Here is a 22621-nt window from a genome sequence, read left to right as displayed (position 1 = left end):
CATCAAAGCTTCTCTGTGAACATCTACCCCAACATCGGTAACATAATATCTTATCAGAAAATTCTGAGTGTTCATTTTCCTCCTATATCATCGGCATATCAATGCAGGCAAGCTTTGGTTCAATTATGTCCTGGAAGCTCGCTTCTCTTTTCTAATGAGACAAAGCTGGACTAAATAAGATGCAGGACAAGCAGGCCAAGATTTGCTACCATTAGGGAGACCAAAGTTTAAAACATTATCGTACAGTCACAGAGACATGACCCCTTTTACAAACAGTAAGTGAGCTCAAATTGTTAAATGAATAGATATCTACAAGATGTTGAAATCTGAGGAAAGATGCCATTGTTGATATTTTAAAAAGAGAATGCGTAAGTAAACCACTCTGGGCCCACCTTTCACAGTGTCAATCAAGATTAAGTCAGCAATGGAAAAATGTATGTGTGAAGTGCCAAAATAAAAAAAGAAGAAATTGAAATGTAATTGCAAAAGTCAGTCGTTTTTTCAATGAATGAATAGACAATGTCACTGGTCTCAGTTTTCTTAATTAAAAACTTTTTTTTATTTCACATAAAGTCAAGGTACTAGTGTAAAATTGCATTCCGCGACTGTCAACAATATACTTAAAAAAAATCTGTTTTACAGGTCTTCAGGAATAACCTTAAAATAAAAAGAGATAAATAAGGCATCAATACCAGAGCCCGGTATCCTTGGTAGTAAGCCTTCCACCCTGTTTCAAAAAGACTAAATATGTTGACGATACCAACTTATGCGACATGGTCCCCTTGTGCTATTCCACAATCCCTTTAGCAAGAACAAGAATGTTCCTTTCTCCCCTATAAGAATCTATAAATGTCTGAATACTTTTTTCAAGCGTCCTGGACATTTGGGACCTCTTATCTCCTGCGAGAAAAATGGCAAACCTGTAAATACCTTTAAAAACCAGGTCTAGTCAGATTCTGAAAGCCCTCCAGTTCCCAGTTCCCAGTTCCAATACAATCCAGCACAGGATTGGTGATGGTTTGTTGGGGTCCCTTGCCTATATATTTATATCATACAATGATAAGTATAGAGTGTGAGTTATCTGCGAATGACAGCACACAGCTCATGAAACGCAGGGGTGAGGGTTAAGCCCACAGTTGGTGTGAGATCCAGTTGATCTTCTGTAACTCCAGGTGGAGGAGAGAAACGAAAGTGTTGAAGGAGGGAGGTGAAGAAGAGGAAGAGCTCCATTCTGGCCAGACTCTCTCCAGGACACACCCTGCGACCTGTGAGAACAAAGAGATAACTTTGATCATGTCTTTACAATTGTTCCATTATCCATTAAGAGAATTATATCCATATCCCAAAAAAAGTTGTTGTACCTGCAGAAAAGGCCATGAAGGCTTCTCTCCTGACAAATTGACCATCCTTATCAAGGAAGTGGGAAGGGTTGAAAGTGTGTGGGGTCTCCCATTCGCTCTCATCATGCAGGACAGATGTAAGCAGAGGAAACACAGTAGTCCCCTGTAGGCAAAGATATTAAAAAACTGTGTATCATATACATTTTTGAATCAAGGCTCTATTTTGAGGATTTGGATTGATTTGGTCAACCAACCTTCTTGATGAAATAGCCCTGGAAGGTGACGTCTCGGCTGGTTTTGTGAGGAATAGCCATGGGGACAATGTTGGCCAGTCTCTGAGTCTCATGGATGACTGCATCAATGTACGGCAGCTTCTTCCTATCTTCCACTCGGACCTGCCTGCTTCCGACCACCCTGTCCAGCTCCTCCTGGACTTGGTCTGTATGCAAGTGAAAAGTGGAATTCAAATTTGACAAATATGTGATGCTACTAAAGTCCAAATGAATTGCGAGCACGGTTGTGGATGTGATTTGTGCACCTTGAATGTGAGGGTATTTGGCCATGAGAAGTAAACACCACTGGAGCGCAATTCCTGTGGTGTCAGTTCCAGCTGCGAACAGATTCAGTACCGTGTTGACCAGGTTTTCATCGTGATAGTGGGAGTCCTTGATTTCAGACTCCTTGAATAACACACAGAAAAGAGGTATTATACTGGATGATTGGTTCATCTGTAATATCAATAGGAGAGGGTGGATTCGTGGGAGTTGGACACCTCACCTCTAGATTTAGCTTATGGGCCAAAAATGCATCGACAAAGCATCTGCACATCCCAGGGTTCAGAGTCTCCTTCAGATCTGCAATTATGCTTTTTGTGTCTTCCTTGATCCGCTCCACATTCTTCATCAAATCCCTCCAGTTTTTAAGGCAAGGGCCCAACCAGGGGAACAGGTTGTAGATCTGTAATGGATTTGATTAGATTTGAAGCTGCACCCCTCTTTCCAAAAGATAATGAACCCCATTTTTACTTGGAATGGAATGAGCGATTAATCTGAGCAATGATATGGTAGGCATAACAATGTCAATCATTCAATGATCAGTCACTTTGTAGTACCAGGATGGGAGCTGATCCAATCAGATGCATGGACTTGTGGATTCTTGCCACCATCGCCTGGAAGACAGGGTCTTTGTATTCAAACCTCTTTCCAAACACGATTGCTGATATAATGTTTGAGGTGGCATAACACGTTGCTTGGCTGTTGTCAAAGGCTTTACCTGAAAAAAAATATGGACATGATTTAGATTTCAAGTTTGAAGCTCCCATATTATGCACTTTGCTGTCAATTTTATATGGTCTAAGTAGTCCCTAATACTTATTTTTTTAAATGTTTGCTGAAAAACCCGTTCAGATCATTTATTGTAGCAAGCCTCTATACCCTGATGTTCCTCTGGTCTCATGATGACCTTGGTGTCTGCAGCCTGCGATCTGGCTGGCCCCTCCCACCGTCTCTGCCGTGCTCTCGTGATACTAGAGAGACACTGCGTGACTGCGAACACAGTGTTTACCCGGAGCGAAGCCATACTTTGAACAGTTTGACATGACATGACATGATTAAAACCAGTGAAAACAGTAGCTTCACAGTTTGATTTCTACAGGAATAACTTCCCACCCTTTGTGGTGTTAAAAACGAGGCATTATTAAACTGCAATGGGAAAGTTAAGTTAATGCATTGGTTCTCAATTATTTTCTGTCATGACCCCCCTAGGGGACAGAATTTTTTTCACGCCCCCCCACCCCCTAAATTGAAATACTATTGAGAACCTGCTAATATTTATTTATTTATCTGTACAAAACCACTGTATGAGTTTCTGGCACGAGCATTCTCCGTACAATCACCTTATTATCAAATTAGATAACAAAAATTAACTGAGATAACTTCTGCAGCAAAAAAATTCAAAGTTCAGTTTATTAGCTCAATTTGTAACATTTAAACAAGACTACTCAGTCTGTGTGAATCTCAGGACAGAGAAACAGAGGTTTGCATTTCATTCAAAACATTTTAAACTGTAAACATAGTTAAGGTGGTGTTTTTTTTATCATAGGCCAATAGGCCTTCAGTGATGTGATAAACACTAATTCATTATGTTATTATTAGTCTACTTGCTTGATTTCTTTTAAAATAGCCTACAGAGACACGTGGACATTTATTTACTGCAAATCGCGGCCTTTCGCGCGGATATGACCATACACAAGCACACATCACCCTTGCTAGCACTTAAAAAAAAATATATATATATATTTTTTTTTCTTTTTTTGGTCAGTTGGAAATCAAGGCAGCCCGCGCCCCCCCTGACAACGCACGGCGCCCCCCCAGGGAGGCGCGCCCCACCATTTGAGAAGCACTGAGTTAATGTAAGAGAAGCAAACGTTGGATGCTACATCCGAAGCTACATGTGCGCTAACGGCTAAAAATAACACTCGGACTATTTAAAACCAGTGAAAACAGTACCTTCACAGTTTGATTTCTACAGGAATAACTTCCCACCCTTAGTGGTGTTAAAAACGAGGCATTATTAAACTGCAATGGGAAAGCTAAGTTTGTGTAATAGAAGCAAACGTTGGGTGCTACTCCCGAAGCTACATGCTACACTAGGTAAATAACAGGCAAACAACCATTGAGGAGATTCCTTTTAGTTTCACCGATGGAATTACTACACAAGTAGCTCCCTAAGCTTTGTCTCGTTATAAACGCGGCATTATTAAGACTGCTGTGATTAAGATAAATTAGTGGATTATGAGCAGAATGCTTCCGTGTTGGTTTATGCAACACTCTGCATGGTTTGCTGTACTACGGGCATCTTGTCGCTTAGCAGGGAAAACAACATGGCTGTCGCTCTGAATATTTTCCAGAGGATCTCGAGGCCGTGGACCAATAAGAAATGGGGGGGGGGGGGGGGGTTATCACAGACTACTGCACGGTGGAAGTTTCTGGTTACTAATGTGGGGGGGAAGCATCATGAAGCATGGACATATAAAGAAAATATGGGGAAGTGGCTTCTTCTCGCTGTGACGACATATCGGGAATAATTTCTGAACGGAGTACATTGGGGGGGAGGGGTGGGGGTTTCAGAAAGGGGGAGAATGAGAAAAGGAGAGATTGTTCTTTTTTTATATTTTGGCAGTCTCTAGGCACACCGTGGGCCCATGGATATGTTAGAACAAATTTAAAAAGTGCATTTAGCATAATATGGGACCTTTAACCCTGAAACAGGCAACAGTGGAAAATGAGTTTCTAAAAATATTTTCATGTTATCACTCATCTCTTCAAGACCAAAGAAAAATATTTCCACATCAATTTTTTTTATACTTTGTATATTTTGGGTTTTACGAGTTGTATCTCCCAGGATACGTTGCCCTATTAAGGTGTAAAAAAAGCCGAAATGGTAAAAATATAAATTTTTAAGTTGATGAATAGAAATGATAAATTGATGTTTATCTTGTCCATTTAAATTACAAATACTACTTTTGAAATGAATTTAATCAGTTTTACCAATCTAGTTTCATCAAACTTGATCAGCCACATCCAGATGGGCAGGCTTGAGACCCGCTCTATCTTATCTCCCATGTCCACTACAAAGTTATTGGGCCCACCAGTGGCTGTCCTTAAACTAATTCAGCAGATGAAAACTGCATGTCCTCCTTAGGGGCAGAGAGCAGGCCAAACATTAACCACGGGAGGCATTCAACCCAGTTGCGATCCCTTAGCCATGCAGCTCAGATGTGAACTGTGGGCCCCTGTACAAGGTGAGGTCAGCCTGCATACCAAAACGGGCCACCCACAACCAGAAGAACGCCCTGTCCACTTCAGCAAATACAGAGGAATGGCTTCCGGCTACCTGGTGGTGCTGCCCACCAAGGTGAGGAGGTCAGTGAGCCTACGGGTGGAAGGCAGGGGGCCCACCAGGTGCTTTTTGACCTGGTCGAAATGCCTCTCGGGGACCAGAATCGGCGCCAAGGGGGCTTTGGTATCATGTGTACCTTGAACACGCTGACAGGTCAAACTGAAGCTAGCCCAGGTCTTTACATCCCTCCTGAGGCGGGGCCAGACAAATGTAACACCCACCAGCTTCGTATACGCCTTAACACCCAGATTGCATAAACCATTGATCAGGTACTGTATATAAATAGGCGCCCCCAACCCACGTGCACCATCGGGCGGGGCTGGTCAGTAGAGACATCGCACAGGAGCCTTGCTGTCATCAAACACAGCACAGCAGCCACGGACCTGAAGTTGTAGGACATGGTGTAGTAGGGACATCTGAGCCAGCGGCCTGGTCTGCAGTCCTGACAGCGTAGTCGAGTCCCAAGTGCACAGACCCCAAAGTTGTCCTTACCAGCCATGCTGAATATCAGTGGTGAACTCAGGGACGGCGGAAAACTGATGTTGCTGGAGGACGGGCCATGGCTCAGAAGTCTTTGCAATTGCGGAAGTCAGTGGCTTGTGGTCCACGAAGGCAGTGAAATGGAGGCGGTTCAACAGGAATGCAGGGACTTTATGGTGCGGTGTGCATGAACCTGGCACAGTGTCCTACTATACCAGTTTAGAGGCTCCCTTTGTGGAAAGCAGTGCCCAAGGAAGTCAATGGATGACAGGCCAAACTAACTAAGCAGGATTGACTATTAGTCACTGCACCCTGATCCTTTCAAACAGCTGCCACAGGTGTGTCAGATGCTCCTCTGAAGTCGATGCAGGCATGATGCTACACTGTGCGCCTAGAACGACCAGCAGCCACCAGCTTGAAATAATATCTTTAATAAACAGCAGCTTACTTTCCCTGCCAGTGGCGTTGGCCATCCCTGGGCAGTTAAGTTTGTGTTTTGTGCCTGGAAGGCACTCCCCTCCCCCAACGGTTAGGGTTAGGGCCTTCCAGGCAGCACTGCCCTAAGTATACATAAATATAGAAAGATCATTTTTAAAGTGAAATACAGTAATAATGTTGTAATGGACACAACTGTTCATGATAATATATGGTTCTGCAGTCATTATCAACATGCCTTCAAGTTTTAAATAAAATTCAGAATAATAAACATTGACCAAATGTCTACCCCCTAATCAGGCAACATATCTCTGGGGATACATACATTTCAAATTCTGCTAAAAACTCCTCAAACACAGATGGATTTTTTTTTCTTCATCAGCATGTTAAGACAAATGTCCTAATTCAATCTATGTATTTAGATTGTTATTTTAACAAAAATAAGTATGTCTAATATATGATTACTTACACCCTGGGAAGCTGGCGCTTCACCACTGGCGTCCATGTTGATTTCTGATCAGGCTGACTAAACAATGAAAGATAGCTTGAACCAAATCATGTCACCTAGATGCTAATAACAGACAAGTCTTTTGATAAATGCTAACTAGATTAGTGAAAACCTTCCAGCAAGCCCCCTACAGGATGTTAAAGAGTATGTATCTCCCAGTGCACGTTGGCTGTTTTAGGGTTAAGGTACAGTGCCAAGAAAAAGGAAGCGAATGCTTTGGAATTACCTACATAATTGCATAAATGTATCCATAAAATGTGACTGATCTTCATCAAAGTTCATATAATACAAATAAGACAAATGCACTGACTCTATGTTAATTAATGACACTCAAATAGATGATTTTTTTTGTTTTTGTTTTGGCATATCGATTGTATAATCTCATATAAAAAAATCATATGACATAATGAAATTGTTCAATTGTGGTTCAAGTTGTTCTGTATATCTCAAGTCACAGAGGTCACAATTTATATCGTAACCCAGTAAGAAAAATATAGGGTGAAAATTGTTCTCATGGAAGATCACAATGGCGGAAAGCCTTATCCTTAAATGGAGTCTCGCCTTATTTTCATCTGGAGAGCCCATCTGAGCTTTTAAAATAAACTGAAGATATTGAACATCTAAAATCTCAAACCTGAATGTTCTACTATGTCACTAAAACAATGCAGTCCACCATAACATATTTAAAGTACAGTGCTTTTCATTGGAGATTGTCTTACCTTCATATTGTTCAAAGTCAGAAATTAGGTAGCCACATTCCTCTATGATCTTCTCTTCAATAATCCTTGTGCCCATCCCAAATTCCCTGAGTGTAGCTAGAGCAAAGCGCCTCATTTCTTTCCACGAGGGCCCATTGGCAAACATTATGCCTGGAAACAAAGAGCAGTTGCCGCGTTAAGACCAGGACAAATGGTAATTACAAATACAATAAAAACATTGGAACGTTTTCTTACCATTTCCTTTGCTGATATCATAGAATATGGGAGTGACATCTCTGTCTCCAAACTCTTCAGAGTGGTTGACCAGAGCCTCTCTGACTGTCCTATGTCCTGCCAGGACCACCACCTTCTTATGTCCCAAGTAGACGGTGAACACTGATCCATATTCTTTGGACAGCTAAATAGGTGGAGGCAGTTACACGTGAGACGCAAGTAAGAAATTAAACTTACTGGAATTCACTAATGTATATGACTGCAATTAAATAATGACTACAAGAATAAAAAAGGAACAATCATCTATCGAAGAAATAGAAACAAACAACAAAGTACTCACGTCGAAAAGTGAGTTGTAGAGTCTCTTGAGATCCACCTGAAGCAAATTACCGAGCAGGGGAATAGGTGTAGGTCCTGGAGGCTCCTTTATCCGGTCTGGGGAGCTGAAGCTGGAGTTAAAAAGGTGGAGGACCAGTAGGCCCAATATGGCCCCCAACAGGTAGACTGAAGTGAAGGACTGGAAAAGATCTTCCAACATGGTGCAGTCAGCAAGATCTGACACCCTTTGGAAATACAAATGTTTTCTTTTCAGTGAACAGCAGTTGTTTTCAAAGTCACAAGTTAGCCAGATAGTCAGAGCGAGGGCATCCTGTCTTTCCTGTTTCCTTGCCCATTTCCTGGTTCCACCTCAATTTATAGGATGCACCGATCACAATGGATTCACCTCTTGGGTAGGCGTGATTGCGCAGCTCTGCCAGCCAATCACAGATGTGGAAGCCAATTTTATATTGATTTGTTTAATTCTACTCTTGTCTCTACATTCATTATTTGATCATTTTATGAAGTGTATTTCCTCTCATCTTAACTACTGATGTATCCTGTCTGGACTTTCTATTGTAATTAAATCAGTCTGATTGGGCTGACACCCTAGGTGTGGGCCATCCTGGAAGCTCCCAGATTCAGATTAGCATTGATGTCATCAAGAGCCAAACTTGATTGTTCCATTGTTATTCTACCTATCTGACCATGTCAACCATAGACATTATAAAGGATAGACGCCGCGTTGGCCGCTACTGCCTATTGGCGCTGACGAGAAATGCGGCCGCCATCTTGGACCGGTCACACGTTCCACTCAGTGTAGTCTGTTTGGCAGGTGCAATGAACTGTCAGCGCATGTAATTAATCATATCTCATTAAATACCAAACTGATTTTCACGCGGTTTTCTTTGCTGCAAAGATCATACATGTAGCTAAGATACAGGGCACAAGTTTCGACGTGTTTTAATATTCATAGTGGGCTTAACAGTCATAGAAGATTCTGATATGATATAAGTAACCAGACGTCCGAGATCAAAACGAGGAACATCCCCCGAAAAGGGAAGCAGAAACAGATAGGGGCAGTAAAGTCAGCTATTTTAATAAGTTAAAAATATATGATTAGGCTATATATACATATATTTATTCATGTACAGTGACGAGCATACACAATAAATACAATCACAGGGATAACATAAACAGAGAACAGAAATAAAATAGGATAAAATATATTAATTTAAATAAAGTAGGCCTATACAAAACAAGAGCAAAAATAAAATACTAAATGAACAATGAATTCAGCTAAAAGAGTTACAGTCAGATGTGTAAAATTCAGAAATCATAGATTCAAATAAACCAAGAGTAGGAAGCAGTCATTTTTAAGTTGCTCTGCAGAGCGTTCCATGAATTAGGGACACTACATGAAAAGGCAGTTATTCCTAAACTGGAGTTAGCTCGGGGCAATTTAGAAGGAGTAGTCGAGCATGGTACATATGAAGGGTGGATGTTTCCCATGAAGGCATTAAATAGCCTATAAATAAAAACCAGTGTATATAATATCTCATTAAAAGAGAAGGACAACATGAGTGTTCATGTAAAAATATGTTTTATTTCTCTAATTTAAAGCACAAGCTTGTTAGGCAATTGCCTCTTAAAAGAGGACGGGATTATTTAAAAGCAAAGTCTTCTTGGTTGTCCAATGTTCTATAGGGGGGAATACCAAGTTCAGTCTAGTCTCGAGTTGGTTCCTCAGACACAGACAGGAAATCAATGCGTGCCTTGCAGCGCGGTACATTTAAAAACACATTCAATACAAAACCACAGCAATCAAAAGTATTAATTTAAGGGAAAATCAAACAACAGCAAACAATAATACTCAAATGCATAAAATAAAGTTAACCATCCTTACAATCGCATTTTACTCCGAAGAGAAATTCAAGCGAGGCGAGTTTGGCAATGTGGTGCAGCCTTAATTTGTGAAAGACAGACACAATCAATGACAACAAGTCGGAATGGTGGTTGTCGATTCCAAACTGTGTCTCCTCAATATGTTCCCCAAGCAGAAACACATCCTCCGTTTCAATCTCCTCCCGGACGAAGTGTGTGACTCGGACGTCTGGTTACTTATATCATATCAGAATCTTCTATGACTGTTAAGCCCACTATGAATATTAAAACACGTCGAAACTTGTGCCCTGTATCTTAGCTACATGTATGATCTTTGCAGCAAAGAAACCCACGTGAAAATCAGTTTGGTATTTAATGAGATATGATTAATTACATGCGCTGACAGTTCATTCCACCTGCCAAACAGACTACACTGAGTGGAACGTGTGACCGGTCCAAGATGGCGCCCGCATTTCTCGCGCTCAACGCCCAATGCGGCGTCTATCCTTTATAATGTCTATGATGTCAACCATTTTTGTATAAAGCAGCTCATTTTGTGTATACAACTCAGTCAAGACCCTGGCATTGCTTTATGACATCTATTACAGTATGTCCGTCCTGGGAGAGGGATCCCTCACTCTGTCGACTCTCCCTGAGATTTCTTCAATTTTTTTTATTCCCGGTAAAGGGTTTTTACTGGGAGTTTTTTCTCAGCCGAGCTAAGGGTGTAAGGGCAGGGTGTCATATTGTATCATATTGTATCATATATCATATTGTATGAAATGTAAAGCCCACTGAGACAAATGTATTTGTGATTTTGGGCTATACAAATAAAACTGATTTGATTTTGATTTGATTGCTCTGAGCAGGATGCTATGGTCTTCTCTCCATGCATGAATGCTGACCATAATCATCTGTATTGTCTTTTGGAACTAAGTAAAGATTTGTTTTCATATTGGACTTTCGTGAAGTTTTCTTCAACCAAAAAACTTCTTCCACACAGATCTAGTCAAACTAGTCAGTCATTATCAAGCTATTGTATCCAAATGCAAAATCTGGAAGGATCAAAAACAGAAGCATTAAATTCAAATAAGAAAAGGAAAAAACAGACTATGTGAAAGATTTTGAAACCATGAAGACTAAAGCCGGGAACACACCGCATTGGCCGCCTGCGGCGGTTGGCCGCGTGAACGCAGGAGGCTCGCCGCTTGGTCATATTGGGCCATGTTCACCGCAGTCGCCGCCACGGCCAACCGCCGCCTCATCGTAGGCGGCGGTTGGCCGCGTGACCGCAGGAGGCTCGCCGCTTGATCATATTGGGCCATATATTCCTGACGCCGACGCCGAGATCAGACCTGTCACACTTACGGTGCAACAACAACAATAACATGGTCCAGGTGTGCCAAAAAATACAGATGTAGGTTCACTGTGTAACCAGCGGCAGTCTTGTCACAAATATCATTAAAACAGCCTGAACACGCACCCCGATCGCAAATACACACACATTAACAGCAATTCAGCAACATACTAAACACATTAACAACAGCAGTGTGTGCTCAGCAGCACAAATAAAGGCAGACATCAGCCTACCTGAAAGTGAAAGTGTGCCGGCTGACGGAGGACAACACCGGTGCTTCGCTGTACTAGCCTATATTGAATTCCACACGGACACTGCCGTCAACTTTGGGTTCATATTATCCTCAGGAGCAGCACACAGCTGGGTGAGTTTCACTATGCTAACCGGCGCTACCTTGGCTAAAGTACAACAAACAGCTAAACAGATGCAAAATACACATATTTGCAGAATGTATTGGAAGCCCAATGTCCTCACTCCATACGCCCACCTCGTCTTGCAGACCACCGCCACCGGGCAATCTCAACGCTGATTGGCTGTGGAGGCGCGGCGCCCGGCGGCGCTGCAGAAAAAGATGAAAATTTTCATCTTTTTCTGCGGCGCTGTGTTCGCCGCACAAGCCTTTCGATTCACGCTCCTTCGATGACACAATTTCTATGCGCCGCTAATGGCCGCGCTCCCGATTCACGCGCCTCTCATGAGGCGCGGCCACGCACCGCGCAAGCCCCCGCCGCCGGCCGCTGGACGCCGATTATTGGGTGGACGCGCGGCCACGCGCTAGTACATTGACTTTGTATGTAATCTCGCCGCGCGGCCAGTGCAGTGTGTTCCCAGCTTTACAGGATATGCAAAAGCTTAGAGCCATACAATCTGTTCTGCTCAGTCCTCCAGGAGCATCATCACAAAGCTGCTCTGTATGCATCAATATCTACAAGAATACATATGCAAATTAAGATGGTGTGTTCTAATTGACTTTTTATTTTTTTATTTCTCCCATTATTTTACATGTTGCTTGTTTTAAAAAGCAGGCAAATAGGACCCTCTGTTTGGCAGAGCTCTCTGGACTGTGAATTACACACATCTTGTATGACCACAAAGTGCGCAGTTTGTGCTATAGCCCTAGTGTCATGGTAAATCAAACACTCTCAATCTTAGAATAAGAGCTCACCTGCTTTCGTGTGCTGCCGTTAAGTATCTGGTCTCAGTGTGTGTGAGAGTAACACCCTTGTTAGGTTTCCCTTTCCCTCTGAATGAAATTGACAAAACAAGTATCACATTTGGCTACAAGGAGTTTGATAATACATCTAGATCTAGACAAAATACATTTTTCCTTTCATTACTTGTAGTTGTGAACCAGTCTCAAGTGCCTATAGAAATGCGAAAATCGGATTATTTATATTTGCAGTTTTTAGCAGTGTGATCCTGTAATGAGAGGGTTAGTTGTTAGTGTTTTTCATTACAGTCAAAAATGTCAAGTGTCACTCTGATCACAAAGTCAAAAGCAATAGTGAGTTCTAAACTTTAGTGTTTGTGTTTTTGGTTTGTGTGAGGATTGGGGGTGAAGCCCCAAGCTGATATAAGATCCAGTTAATCCTCTTTCACTCCAGGTAAAACCAGTAAAACTAAAACGCCTGAAGGAAAGAGAGAAAGAGCTCCAGTTTGGCCAAAATGGATGACACACAGATTTAAATGAACACGTCCCAATTTTGTTTATTTCTGGACTCATGTATGTGGGTCATTTGTACAACTGTTTTTGTTCCAGTCTGCACCACACAGCTCAAACCTTATAAATACATGATGAAAGAAAGCAGACACAAATCAGTTAGTTTATAATTGACAACCAGAATATGGGTCAAACTATCGGGCTGTGGAACAACTGTGGTCAAGCCAGCCGTCTCTCGTTTGTGCTTGGTCAAACCAGCCACTTCTTTATTTATTCCCCCTGTTTTGTGAGCGTATGTGTATGGTCTCCTTCTTTTCTCGACTCACATTTATTTTAATCTTTTATAAGTTTGGAGGGCATTGTATGTTTTAATACGTTGATACGTGACATATAAGGGATAATATTGAATGTTGCATAATTTGCTTGACATATTGTATCAGAGTATCAGTCCCCAACAGCATGGTGGAAATAGAAAGGAGAAATACACTCACCGGCCACTTTATTAGGTACAGCGGTTCATTTTCTTGTTAACACATATAACTAATCAGCCAATCACATGTCAGCAACTCAATGCATTTAGGCATGTAGACCTGGACGGGACAACTTATTGAGGTTGAAACCGAGCAACAGAATGGGGAAGAAAGGGGTTTTAAGTGACTTTGAACATGGCAATGTTGAGGGTGCCAGGAGGGCTGGTATGAGTATTTCAGAAACTGCTGATCTACTGGGATTTTCACTCTAAACCATCTCTAAGATTTACAGAGAATGGTCCGAAAAAGAAAAAATATCCAGTGAGCGGCATTTGTGTGGACGTAAAATGCCTTGTTGAAGTCAGAGGTCAGTGGAGGATGGGCATACTGGTTGGAGATGATAGAAAGGCCACAGTAACTCAAATAACCACTCGTTACAACCAGGGTATGCAGAATACCATCTCTGGACGCAAAACACAACCAACCTGAAGCAGATGGGCTACAGCAACAGAGGACCCCACCGGGTGCCACTCCTGACAGCTAAAAACAGGAAAATGAGGCAACAATTCTCACAGGATCACCAAAATTGGACAATAGAAGATTGAAAAATCATGCCTGGTCTGATGAGTCTCGATTTCAGTTGAGACATTCAGATGGCAGGTTCAGAATTTGGCGTAAACAACATGAAAGTATGGATTCATCCTGCCATGTACCATCAACCATGCCATGTTCAAAGTCACCTAAACCCCCTTTCTTCCCTATTCTGATGCTCGGTTTGACTTCAGTACATTGTCTTGACCACGTCTAAATGCATAAATGCATTAAATTGCTGCCATGTGATTGGCTGATTAGCTTTTTGTTTTTATAAACCATTGAACAGGTGTACCTAATAAAGTGGCCGGTGAGTGTTCATTAAAGTGTTCAGTGAAGATATTTGTTCTGTTGTTGAAAGTCCTTCTGTGACTGAGGCTATGGCCAAAACACAGCTCCTAATATTCTCACTCTAACATCACCATCTTCACACTCTTCCGCACTGATAGTATAATGCATTATTGTGAAGGTAGTCTCCCATGTATATGTGATGGAGAAGCTTCTTTTCAATTCCAATCAATATATGTATTTGTATTAGTGGTGGGCCGTTATCGGCGTTAACGTGCTGCATTAACGCAAGACTCTTATCGGCGATAAAAAAAATATCGCCGTTAATCTCTTATTCCACCTCCTGTTCGGCTCAGGGGAGATAATAATAGCCGGGGGCCGTTGTTGACACTTGAGGAGCCTTTATTCTCTCACACACCCGCCGCTCTCTCTCTCCATCACTTGCCCACGACACAATCGGGTATTGGAACGCAGGGTGGGTGTGTGTGGCCACCGGTCGCCACGTGACTATTTCCAAGTTTTAAACACTTCTATCTCTTCAACGTCACCGTACCCGAATCCTAAATATCCCCTTAGCAGACGCTATATTTCATCGGGGGGAAAACTTTGTTTTGCGCCACAGTTCGGCCGTAATGCTGCTGCACACACACACACACAGACACAGACACAGGCGCACACACACACGCAGCATGTCAGAGAGGGGCGCTACCAAAAAGACGAGAGGAGCGGTTGGAGCAGTTGGAGCGTTTAGAGACACATGCGTGCACATTTATTTACATAAAATCGCAATCGCGGTCATTTGTGCAGTTATGTAAAATGTTTCACTAAGGAAAATTACAGAAAAAGTAACGCACAGTGACTTTGATGAGTAACTTTAATCTGATTACTGGTTTGGAGATAGTAACGCGTTAGATTACTCGTTACTGAAAAAAGAGGTCCGATGCCGGTAACGCGTTACTAAGTAACATCTTGTTGAACATTATTTATTTTCATCACCAATTATCATAGTAGAACAGCTTCCTCAAGCAGTTTGTGATGCATGTTGGAAACAGGAGATGAGCCCCTGGTCTGATGCGCCACCTGGCTTGAGAAACACGTTCTCAAAGACTTACTTTGAGTCATTATTTAGGAGCACACACATATTATGAATGAATTCAAATGAGACATTTTAATCTAGATTAATCTAGATTAATTCCAAAATTAATCTAGATTAATCTAGATTAAAAAAATTAATCTATGCCCACCTCTAATTTGTATACAATTTAGTTATCCGATGGTGTCAACGTTATTCCACAATTCCATTCATGTAACTCATATGACTGCTCTGACCGTAACAACTTTACATGAACATGACATGAAACCCCTTCCATCACAGCTTCTCTGTGAACATCTACCCTAACATCGGTAACATAATATCTTATCAGAAAATTCTGTGTGTTCATTTTCCTCCTATATCATCGGCATATCAATGCAGGCAAGCTTTGGTTCAATTATGTCCTGGAAGCTCCCTTCTCTTTTCTAATGAGACAGAGCTGGACTAAATAAGATGCAGGACAAGCAGGCCAAGATTTGCTACCATTAGGGAGACCAAAGTTTAAAACATTATCGTACAGTCACAGAGACATGACCCCTTTTACAAGCAGTAAGTGAGCTCAAATTGTTAAATTAATAGATATCTACAAGATGTTGAAATCTGAGGAAAGATGCCATTTTTGATATTTTAAAAAGAGAATGCGTAAGTAAACCACTCTGGGCCCACCTTTCTCTAGACACCTTCACCAGTTATACTCTGTCAGGCACAGCAGGCCATTCAGACAAACACAGATAACATCACAGTGTCAATCAAGATTAAGTCAGCAATGGAAAAATGTAGGTGTGAAAATGTAGTTCCAAAAAAAACAAAAAAAAAACATAGAAATGTAATTGCAAAAGTCAGTAGTTTTTTCAATGAATGAATAGACACTGTCACTGGTCTCAGTTTTCTTAATTAAAAACTTTTTTTTATTTCACATAAAGTCAAGGTACTAGTGTAAAATTGCATTCTGCGACTGTCAACAATATAATTTAAAAAATCTGTTTTACAGGTCTTCAGGAATAACCTTAAAATAAAAAGAGATAAATAAGGCATCAATACCAGAACCCGGTATCCTTGGTATTAAGCCTTCCACCCTGTTTCAAAAAGACTAAATATGTTGACGATACCAACTTATGTGACATGGTCCCCTTGTGCTATTCCACAATCCCTTTAGCAAGAACAAGAATGTTCCTTTCTCCCCTATAAGAATATAAAAATGTCTGAATACTTTTTTCAAGCGTCCTGGACATTTGGGACCTCTTATCTCCTGCGAGAAAAATGGCAAACCTGTAAATACCTTTAAAAACCAGGTCTAGTCAGATTCTGAAAGCCCTCCAGTTCCCAGTTCCCAGTTCCCATACAATCCAGCACAGGATTGGTGATGGTTTGTTGGGGTCCCTTGCCTATATATTTATATCATACAATGATAAGTATAGAGTGTGAGTTATCTGCGAATGACAGCACACAGCTCATGAAATGCAGGGGTGAGGGTGAAGCCCACAGTTGGTGTGAGATCCAGTTGATCTTCTGTAACTCCAGGTGGAGGAGAGAAACGAAAGTGTTGAAGGAGGGAGGTGAAGAAGAGGAAGAGCTCCATTCTGGCCAGACTCTCTCCAGGACACACCCTGCGACCTGTGAGAACAAAGAGATAACTTTGATCATGTCTTTACAATCGTTCCATTATCCATTAAGAGAATTATATCCATATCCCAAAAAAAGTTGTTGTACCTGCAGAAAAGGCCATGAAGGCTTCTCTCCTGACAAATTTACCATCCTTATCAAGGAAGTGGGAAGGGTTGAAAGTGTGTGGGGTCTCCCATTCGCTCTCATCATGCAGGACAGATGTAAGCAGAGGAAACACCGTAGTCCCCTGTAGGCAAAGATATTAAAAAACTGTGTATCATATACATTTTTGAATCAAGGCTCTGTTTTGAGGATTTGGATTGATTTGGTCAACCTTCTTGATGAAATAGCCCTGGAAGGTGACGTCTCGGCTGGTTTTGTGAGGAATAGCCATGGGGACAATGTTGGCCAGTCTCTGAGTCTCATGGATGACTGCATCAATGTACGGCAGCTTCTTCCTATCTTCCACTTGGACCTGCCTGCTTCCGACCACCCTGTCCAGCTCCACCTGGACTTGGTCTGTATGCAAGTGAAAAGTGGAATTCAAATTTGACAAATATGTGATGCTACTAAAGTCCAAATGAATTGCGAGCACGGTTGTGGATGTGATTTGTGCACCTTGAATGTGAGGGTATTTGGCCATGAGAAGTAAACACCACTGGAGCGTAATTCCTGTGGTGTCAGTTCCAGCTCCGAACAGATTCATTACCGTGTTGACCAGGTTTTCATCATGATAGTGGGAGTCCTTGATTTCAGACTCCTTGAATAACACACAGAAAAGAGGTATTATACTGGATGATTGGTTCATCTGTAATATCAATATAAGAGGGTGGATTCGTGGGAGTTGGACACCTCACCTCCAGATTTAGCTTATGGGCCAAAAATGCATCGACAAAGCATCTGCACATCCCAGGGTTCAGAGTCTCCTTCAGATCTGCAATTATGCTTTTTGTGTCTTCCTTGTTCCGCTCCACATTCTTCATCAAATCCCTCCAGTTTTTAAGGCAAGGGCCCAGCCAGGGGAACAGGTTGTAGATCTGTAATGGATTTGATTAGATTTGAAGCTGCACCCCTCTTTCCAAAAGATAATGAACACATTTTTACTTGGAATGGAATGAGCGATTAATCTGAGCAATGATATGGTAGGCATAACAATGTCAATCATTCAATGATCAGTCACTTTGTAGTACCAGGATGGGAGCTGATCCAGTCAGATGGATGGACTTGTGGTCTCTTGCCACCATCGCCTGGAAGACATGGTCTTTGTATTCAAACCTCTTTCCAAACATGATAGCTGATATAATGTTTGAGGCGGCATAACACGTTGCTTGGCTGTTGTCAAAGGCCTTACCTGAAAAAAAAATATAGACATGATTTAGATTTCAAGGTTTAAGGTACAGTGCCAACAAAAAGGAAGCGAATGCTTTGGAATTACCTACATAATTGCATAAATTTATCCATAAAATGTGACTGATCTTCATCAAAGTTCATATAATAGACAAATGCCCTCTATGTTAATGAATGACACTCAAATAAATGATTTTTTTTTTAAAGTTTTGGCATATCGATTGTATAATCTCATATAAAAAATCATATGACATAATGAAATTGTTCAATTGTGGTTCAAGTTGTTCTGTATATCTCAAGTCACAGAGGTCACAATTTATATCGTAACCCAGTAAGAAAAATATAGGGTGAAAATGGTTCTCATGGAAGATCACCATGGCGGAAAGCCTTATCCTTAAGTGGAGTCTCGCCTAATTTCCATCTGGAGAGCCCACCTGAGCTTTTAAAATAAACTGAAGATATTGAACATCTAAAGGTGCGAACACACCAAACGCGTTGGGTGCGGTGGCGGCGTTGAAAAATCCTATTTTTGCATAGGGAACCATTGGTTTAGGCGCGATGATGCGTTGGCCGCGGTAAAGCGGCGCTTTGGGCGCGGTAGCCGCGTTACCAAAGCGTCACCGCACCATCGCACCACCGCGCGAGTTCAAAAAATGTAACTTTTAACGCTCCAACGCGTGACGTTTAGCCACGTTGGCCAATCAGCGGTGAGCTTGACCCGACGTCACAGACATCGGCACGGTGGGAGGATAACACAGAGGCTGAGAAACACCGAGTAGGAAATGTACTGTATTTGCGGCTGGCTGGTGATATAAAGCCGCTCGGGGTTGGGTTAGAAGACGTGGGGAAAGTGAGCCAGGAGAATGGGCTTCCTGGTTAATTCAGTGAATATGTGCGGCTGTGCTTTAGCCGATAAACCAAGTTAGCACCGGTCGGACAGCGTCACCCGGTTGTGTGCGGCCACCACCTTCATATAATGAACCCAAACATAACGGCTAAGTCCGGGGAACTTTCACAACGAGTACAGCGAAGCACCGGTGTTTATGCCTATATCTACGCCAGCCACGGTCCCGTCACAGCCAGGTAGGGTAATGTAGGCTACTTGCCTTTATTTTATACTGCCCTGTGCACAATGCTGCTGTAAATGTGTTTGGTATGGTGCTGCCTTGCTGTTTGTGTTCATTTCCGAGTGGCGTGAATCTGCAATGCTGTTTTAAGGCTATTTGTTCCGTTCAGTTGCTGTTTATTTGTCTTTTGGCACAATTGTTGGCCTTGTTGTTGTTGTTTTTGTGCGGACATGAACGCTGTTGTGTCGGGTCTGATCGCAGCCATGGTTGATTAGGGGAATAAATATATCGGGGGGGGAGACTATAGCTGCGTAGCGTTGGGCGCGTTGAACCATTTTTTGACACAAAATGACCAAGCGCCAGATCAGGTGCGTTGGGCGCTTTGGCCACCGCACCCAACGCGTTTGGTGTGTTCGCACCTTCAAATCTCGAACCTGAATGTTCTACTATGTCACTAAGACAATGCCAGATGAAAACCTGAAACAAAAGACAACATTTTGTTGCAGAAACACCTCACACTTTGTTTGGAATAAGCCAAACTAACTAACAGTCCACCATAAGATATTTAAAGTACAGTGCTTTTCATTGGAGATTGTCTTACCTTCATATTGTTCAAAGTCAGAAATTAGGTAGCCACATTCCTCTGTGATCTTCTCTTCAATAATCCTTCTGCCCATCCCAAAATCCCTGAGTGTAGCTAGAGCAAAGCGCCTCATTTCTTTCCACGAGGGCCCATTGGCAAATATTATGCCTGGAAACAAAGAGCAGTTGCCGCGTTAAGACCAGGACAAAAGCTAATTACAAATAAAATAAAAGCATTGGAACGTTTTCTTACCATTTCCTTTGTTGAAATCATAGAATATGGGAGTGACATCTCTGTCTCCAAACTCTTCAGAGTGGTTGACCAGAGCCTCTCTGACTGTCCTGTGTCCTGCCAGGACCACCACCTTCTTATGTCCAAAGTAGACGGTGAACACTGATCCATATTCTTTGGACAGCTAAATAGGTGGAGGCAGTTACACGTGAGACGCAAGTAAGAAATGAAACTTACTGGAATTCACTAATGTATATGACTGCAATTAAATAATGACTACAAGAATAAAAAAGGAACAATCATCTATCGAAGAAATAGAAACAAACAACAAAGTACTCACGTCGAAAAGTGAGTTGTAGAGTCTCTTGAGATCCACCTGAAGCAAATTACCGAGCAGGGGAATAGGTGTAGGTCCTGGAGGCTCCTTTATCCGGTCTGGGGAGCTGAAGCTGGAGTTAAAAAGGTGGAGGACCAGTAGGCCCAATATGGCCCCCAACAGGTAGACTGAAGTGAAGGACTTGAAAAGATCTTCCAACATGGTACAGTCAGCAAGACCTGACACCCTTTGGAAATACAAATGTTTTCTTTTCAGTGAACAGCAGTTGTTTTCAAAGTCACAAGTTAGCCAGATAGTCAGAGCCAGGGCATCCTCATGGACATATAAAGAAAGGGCATCCTGTCTTTCCTGTTTCCTTGACTATTTCCTGGTTCCACCTCAATTTATAGGATGCACCAATCACAATGGATTCACCTCTTGGGTAGGCGTGATTGAGCAGCTCTGCCAGCCAATCACAGATGTGGAAGCCAATTTTATATTGATTCGTTTAATTCTACTCTTGTCTCTACATTCATTATTTGATTATTTTATGAAGTGTATTTCCTCTGATCTTAACTACTGATGTATCCTGTCTGGACTTTCTATTGTAATTAAATCAGTCTGATTGGGCTGACACCCTAGGTGTGGGCCATCCTGGAAGCTCCCAGATTCAGATTAGCATTGATGTCATCAAGAGCCGAACTTGATTGTTCCATTGTTATTCTACCTATCTGACCATGTCAACCATTTTTGTATAAAGCAGCTCATTTTGTGTATACAACTCAGTCAAGACCCTGGCATTGCTTTATGACATCTATTACAGTATGTCCGTCCTGGGAGAGGGATCCCTTACTCTGTCGACTCTCCCTGAGATTTCTTCATTTTTTTTATTCCCGGTAAAGGGTTTTTACTGGGAGTTTTTTCTCAGCCGAGCTAAGGGTGTAAGGGCAGGGTGTCATATTGTATCATATTGTATCATATATCATATTGTATGAAATGTAAAGCCCACTGAGACAAATGTATTTGTGATTTTGGGCTATACAAATAAAACTGATTTGATTTTGATTTGATTGCTCTGAGCAGGATGCTATGGTCTTCTCTCCATGCATGAATGCTGACCATAATCATCTGTATTGTCTTTTGGAACTAAGTAAAGATTTGTTTTCATATTGGACTTTCGTGAAGTTTTCTTCAACCAAAAAACTTCTTCCACACAGATCTAGTCAAACTAGTCAGTCATTATCAAGCTATTGTATCCAAATGCAAAATCTGGAAGGATCAAAAACAGAGGCATTAAATTCAAATAAGAAAAGGAAAAAACAGACTATGTGAAAGATTTTGAAACCATGAAGACTAAAGCCGGGAACACACCGCATTGGCCGCCTGCGGCGGTTGGCCGCGTGAACGCAGGAGGCTCGCCGCTTGGTCATATTGGGCCATGTTCACCGCAGTCGCCGCCACGGCCAACCGCCGCCTCATCGTAGGCGGCGGTTGGCCGCGTGACCGCAGGAGGCTCGCCGCTTGATCATATTGGGCCATATATTCCTGACGCCGACGCCGAGATCAGACCTGTCACACTTACGGTGCAACAACAACAATAACATGGTCCAGGTGTGCCAAAAAATACAGATGTAGGTTCACTGTGTAACCAGCGGCAGTCTTGTCACAAATATCATTAAAACAGCCTGAACACGCACCCCGATCGCAAATACACACACATTAACAGCAATTCAGCAACATACTAAACACATTAACAACAGCAGTGTGTGCTCAGCAGCACAAATAAAGGCAGACATCAGCCTACCTGAAAGTGAAAGTGTGCCGGCTGACGGAGGACAACACCGGTGCTTCGCTGTACTAGCCTATATGGAATTCCACACGGACACTGCCGTCAACTTTGGGTTCATATTATCCTCAGGAGCAGCACACAGCTGGGTGAGTTTCACTATGCTAACCGGCGCTACCTTGGCTAAAGTACAACAAACAGCTAAACAGATGCAAAATACACATATTTGCAGAATGTATTGGAAGCCCAATGTCCTCACTCCATACGCCCACCTCGTCTTGCAGACCACCGCCACCGGGCAATCTCAACGCTGATTGGCTGTGGAGGCGCGGCGCCCGGCGGCGCTGCAGAAAAAGATGAAAATGTTCATCTTTTTCTGCGGCGCTGTGTTCGCCGCACAAGCCTTTCGATTCACGCTCCTTCGATGACA

At 42.2% G+C, this 22621-nt stretch overlaps 2 protein-coding genes across 2 annotated transcripts; both read right to left on the bottom strand.

Annotated features, from left to right (window-relative positions):
* Positions 1–531: 531 nt before the first annotated feature.
* LOC307262894 (cytochrome P450 2K1-like) lies at positions 532–8248 on the bottom strand. Its single transcript, XM_080043906.1, has 9 exons — positions 7936–8248; positions 7617–7779; positions 7383–7532; positions 2452–2612; positions 2118–2297; positions 1879–2020; positions 1595–1779; positions 1362–1503; positions 532–1265 (listed from the first exon to the last, which is right to left on the bottom strand). The coding sequence occupies exons 1-9, from the start codon at positions 8131–8133 to the stop codon at positions 1078–1080; spliced, it is 1509 nt and encodes a 502-aa protein (XP_079900032.1). The 5' UTR covers positions 8134–8248; the 3' UTR covers positions 532–1077.
* An 8060-nt stretch (positions 8249–16308) lies between these two features.
* On the bottom strand, positions 16309–20627 carry LOC307262895 (cytochrome P450 2K1-like; the record flags this gene model as incomplete). The annotated part of the gene is made up of 9 exons (XM_080043907.1): positions 16309–16870; positions 16967–17108; positions 17196–17380; positions 17480–17621; positions 17719–17898; positions 18052–18212; positions 19877–20026; positions 20111–20273; positions 20430–20627. 9 exons carry the CDS (start codon positions 20625–20627, stop codon positions 16683–16685), a joined length of 1509 nt encoding a protein of 502 aa, XP_079900033.1. The 3' UTR covers positions 16309–16682.
* Positions 20628–22621: the final 1994 nt, after the last annotated feature.

This window comes from Ammodytes marinus, assembly GCF_949987685.1.
Source record: "Ammodytes marinus genome assembly, chromosome: 16".
Classification (NCBI taxonomy): Eukaryota; Metazoa; Chordata; class Actinopteri; order Uranoscopiformes; family Ammodytidae; genus Ammodytes; species Ammodytes marinus.
The sequence above is the reverse complement of the archived record's forward strand: the minus strand, read 5'-3'. Positions and strand labels throughout refer to the sequence as shown.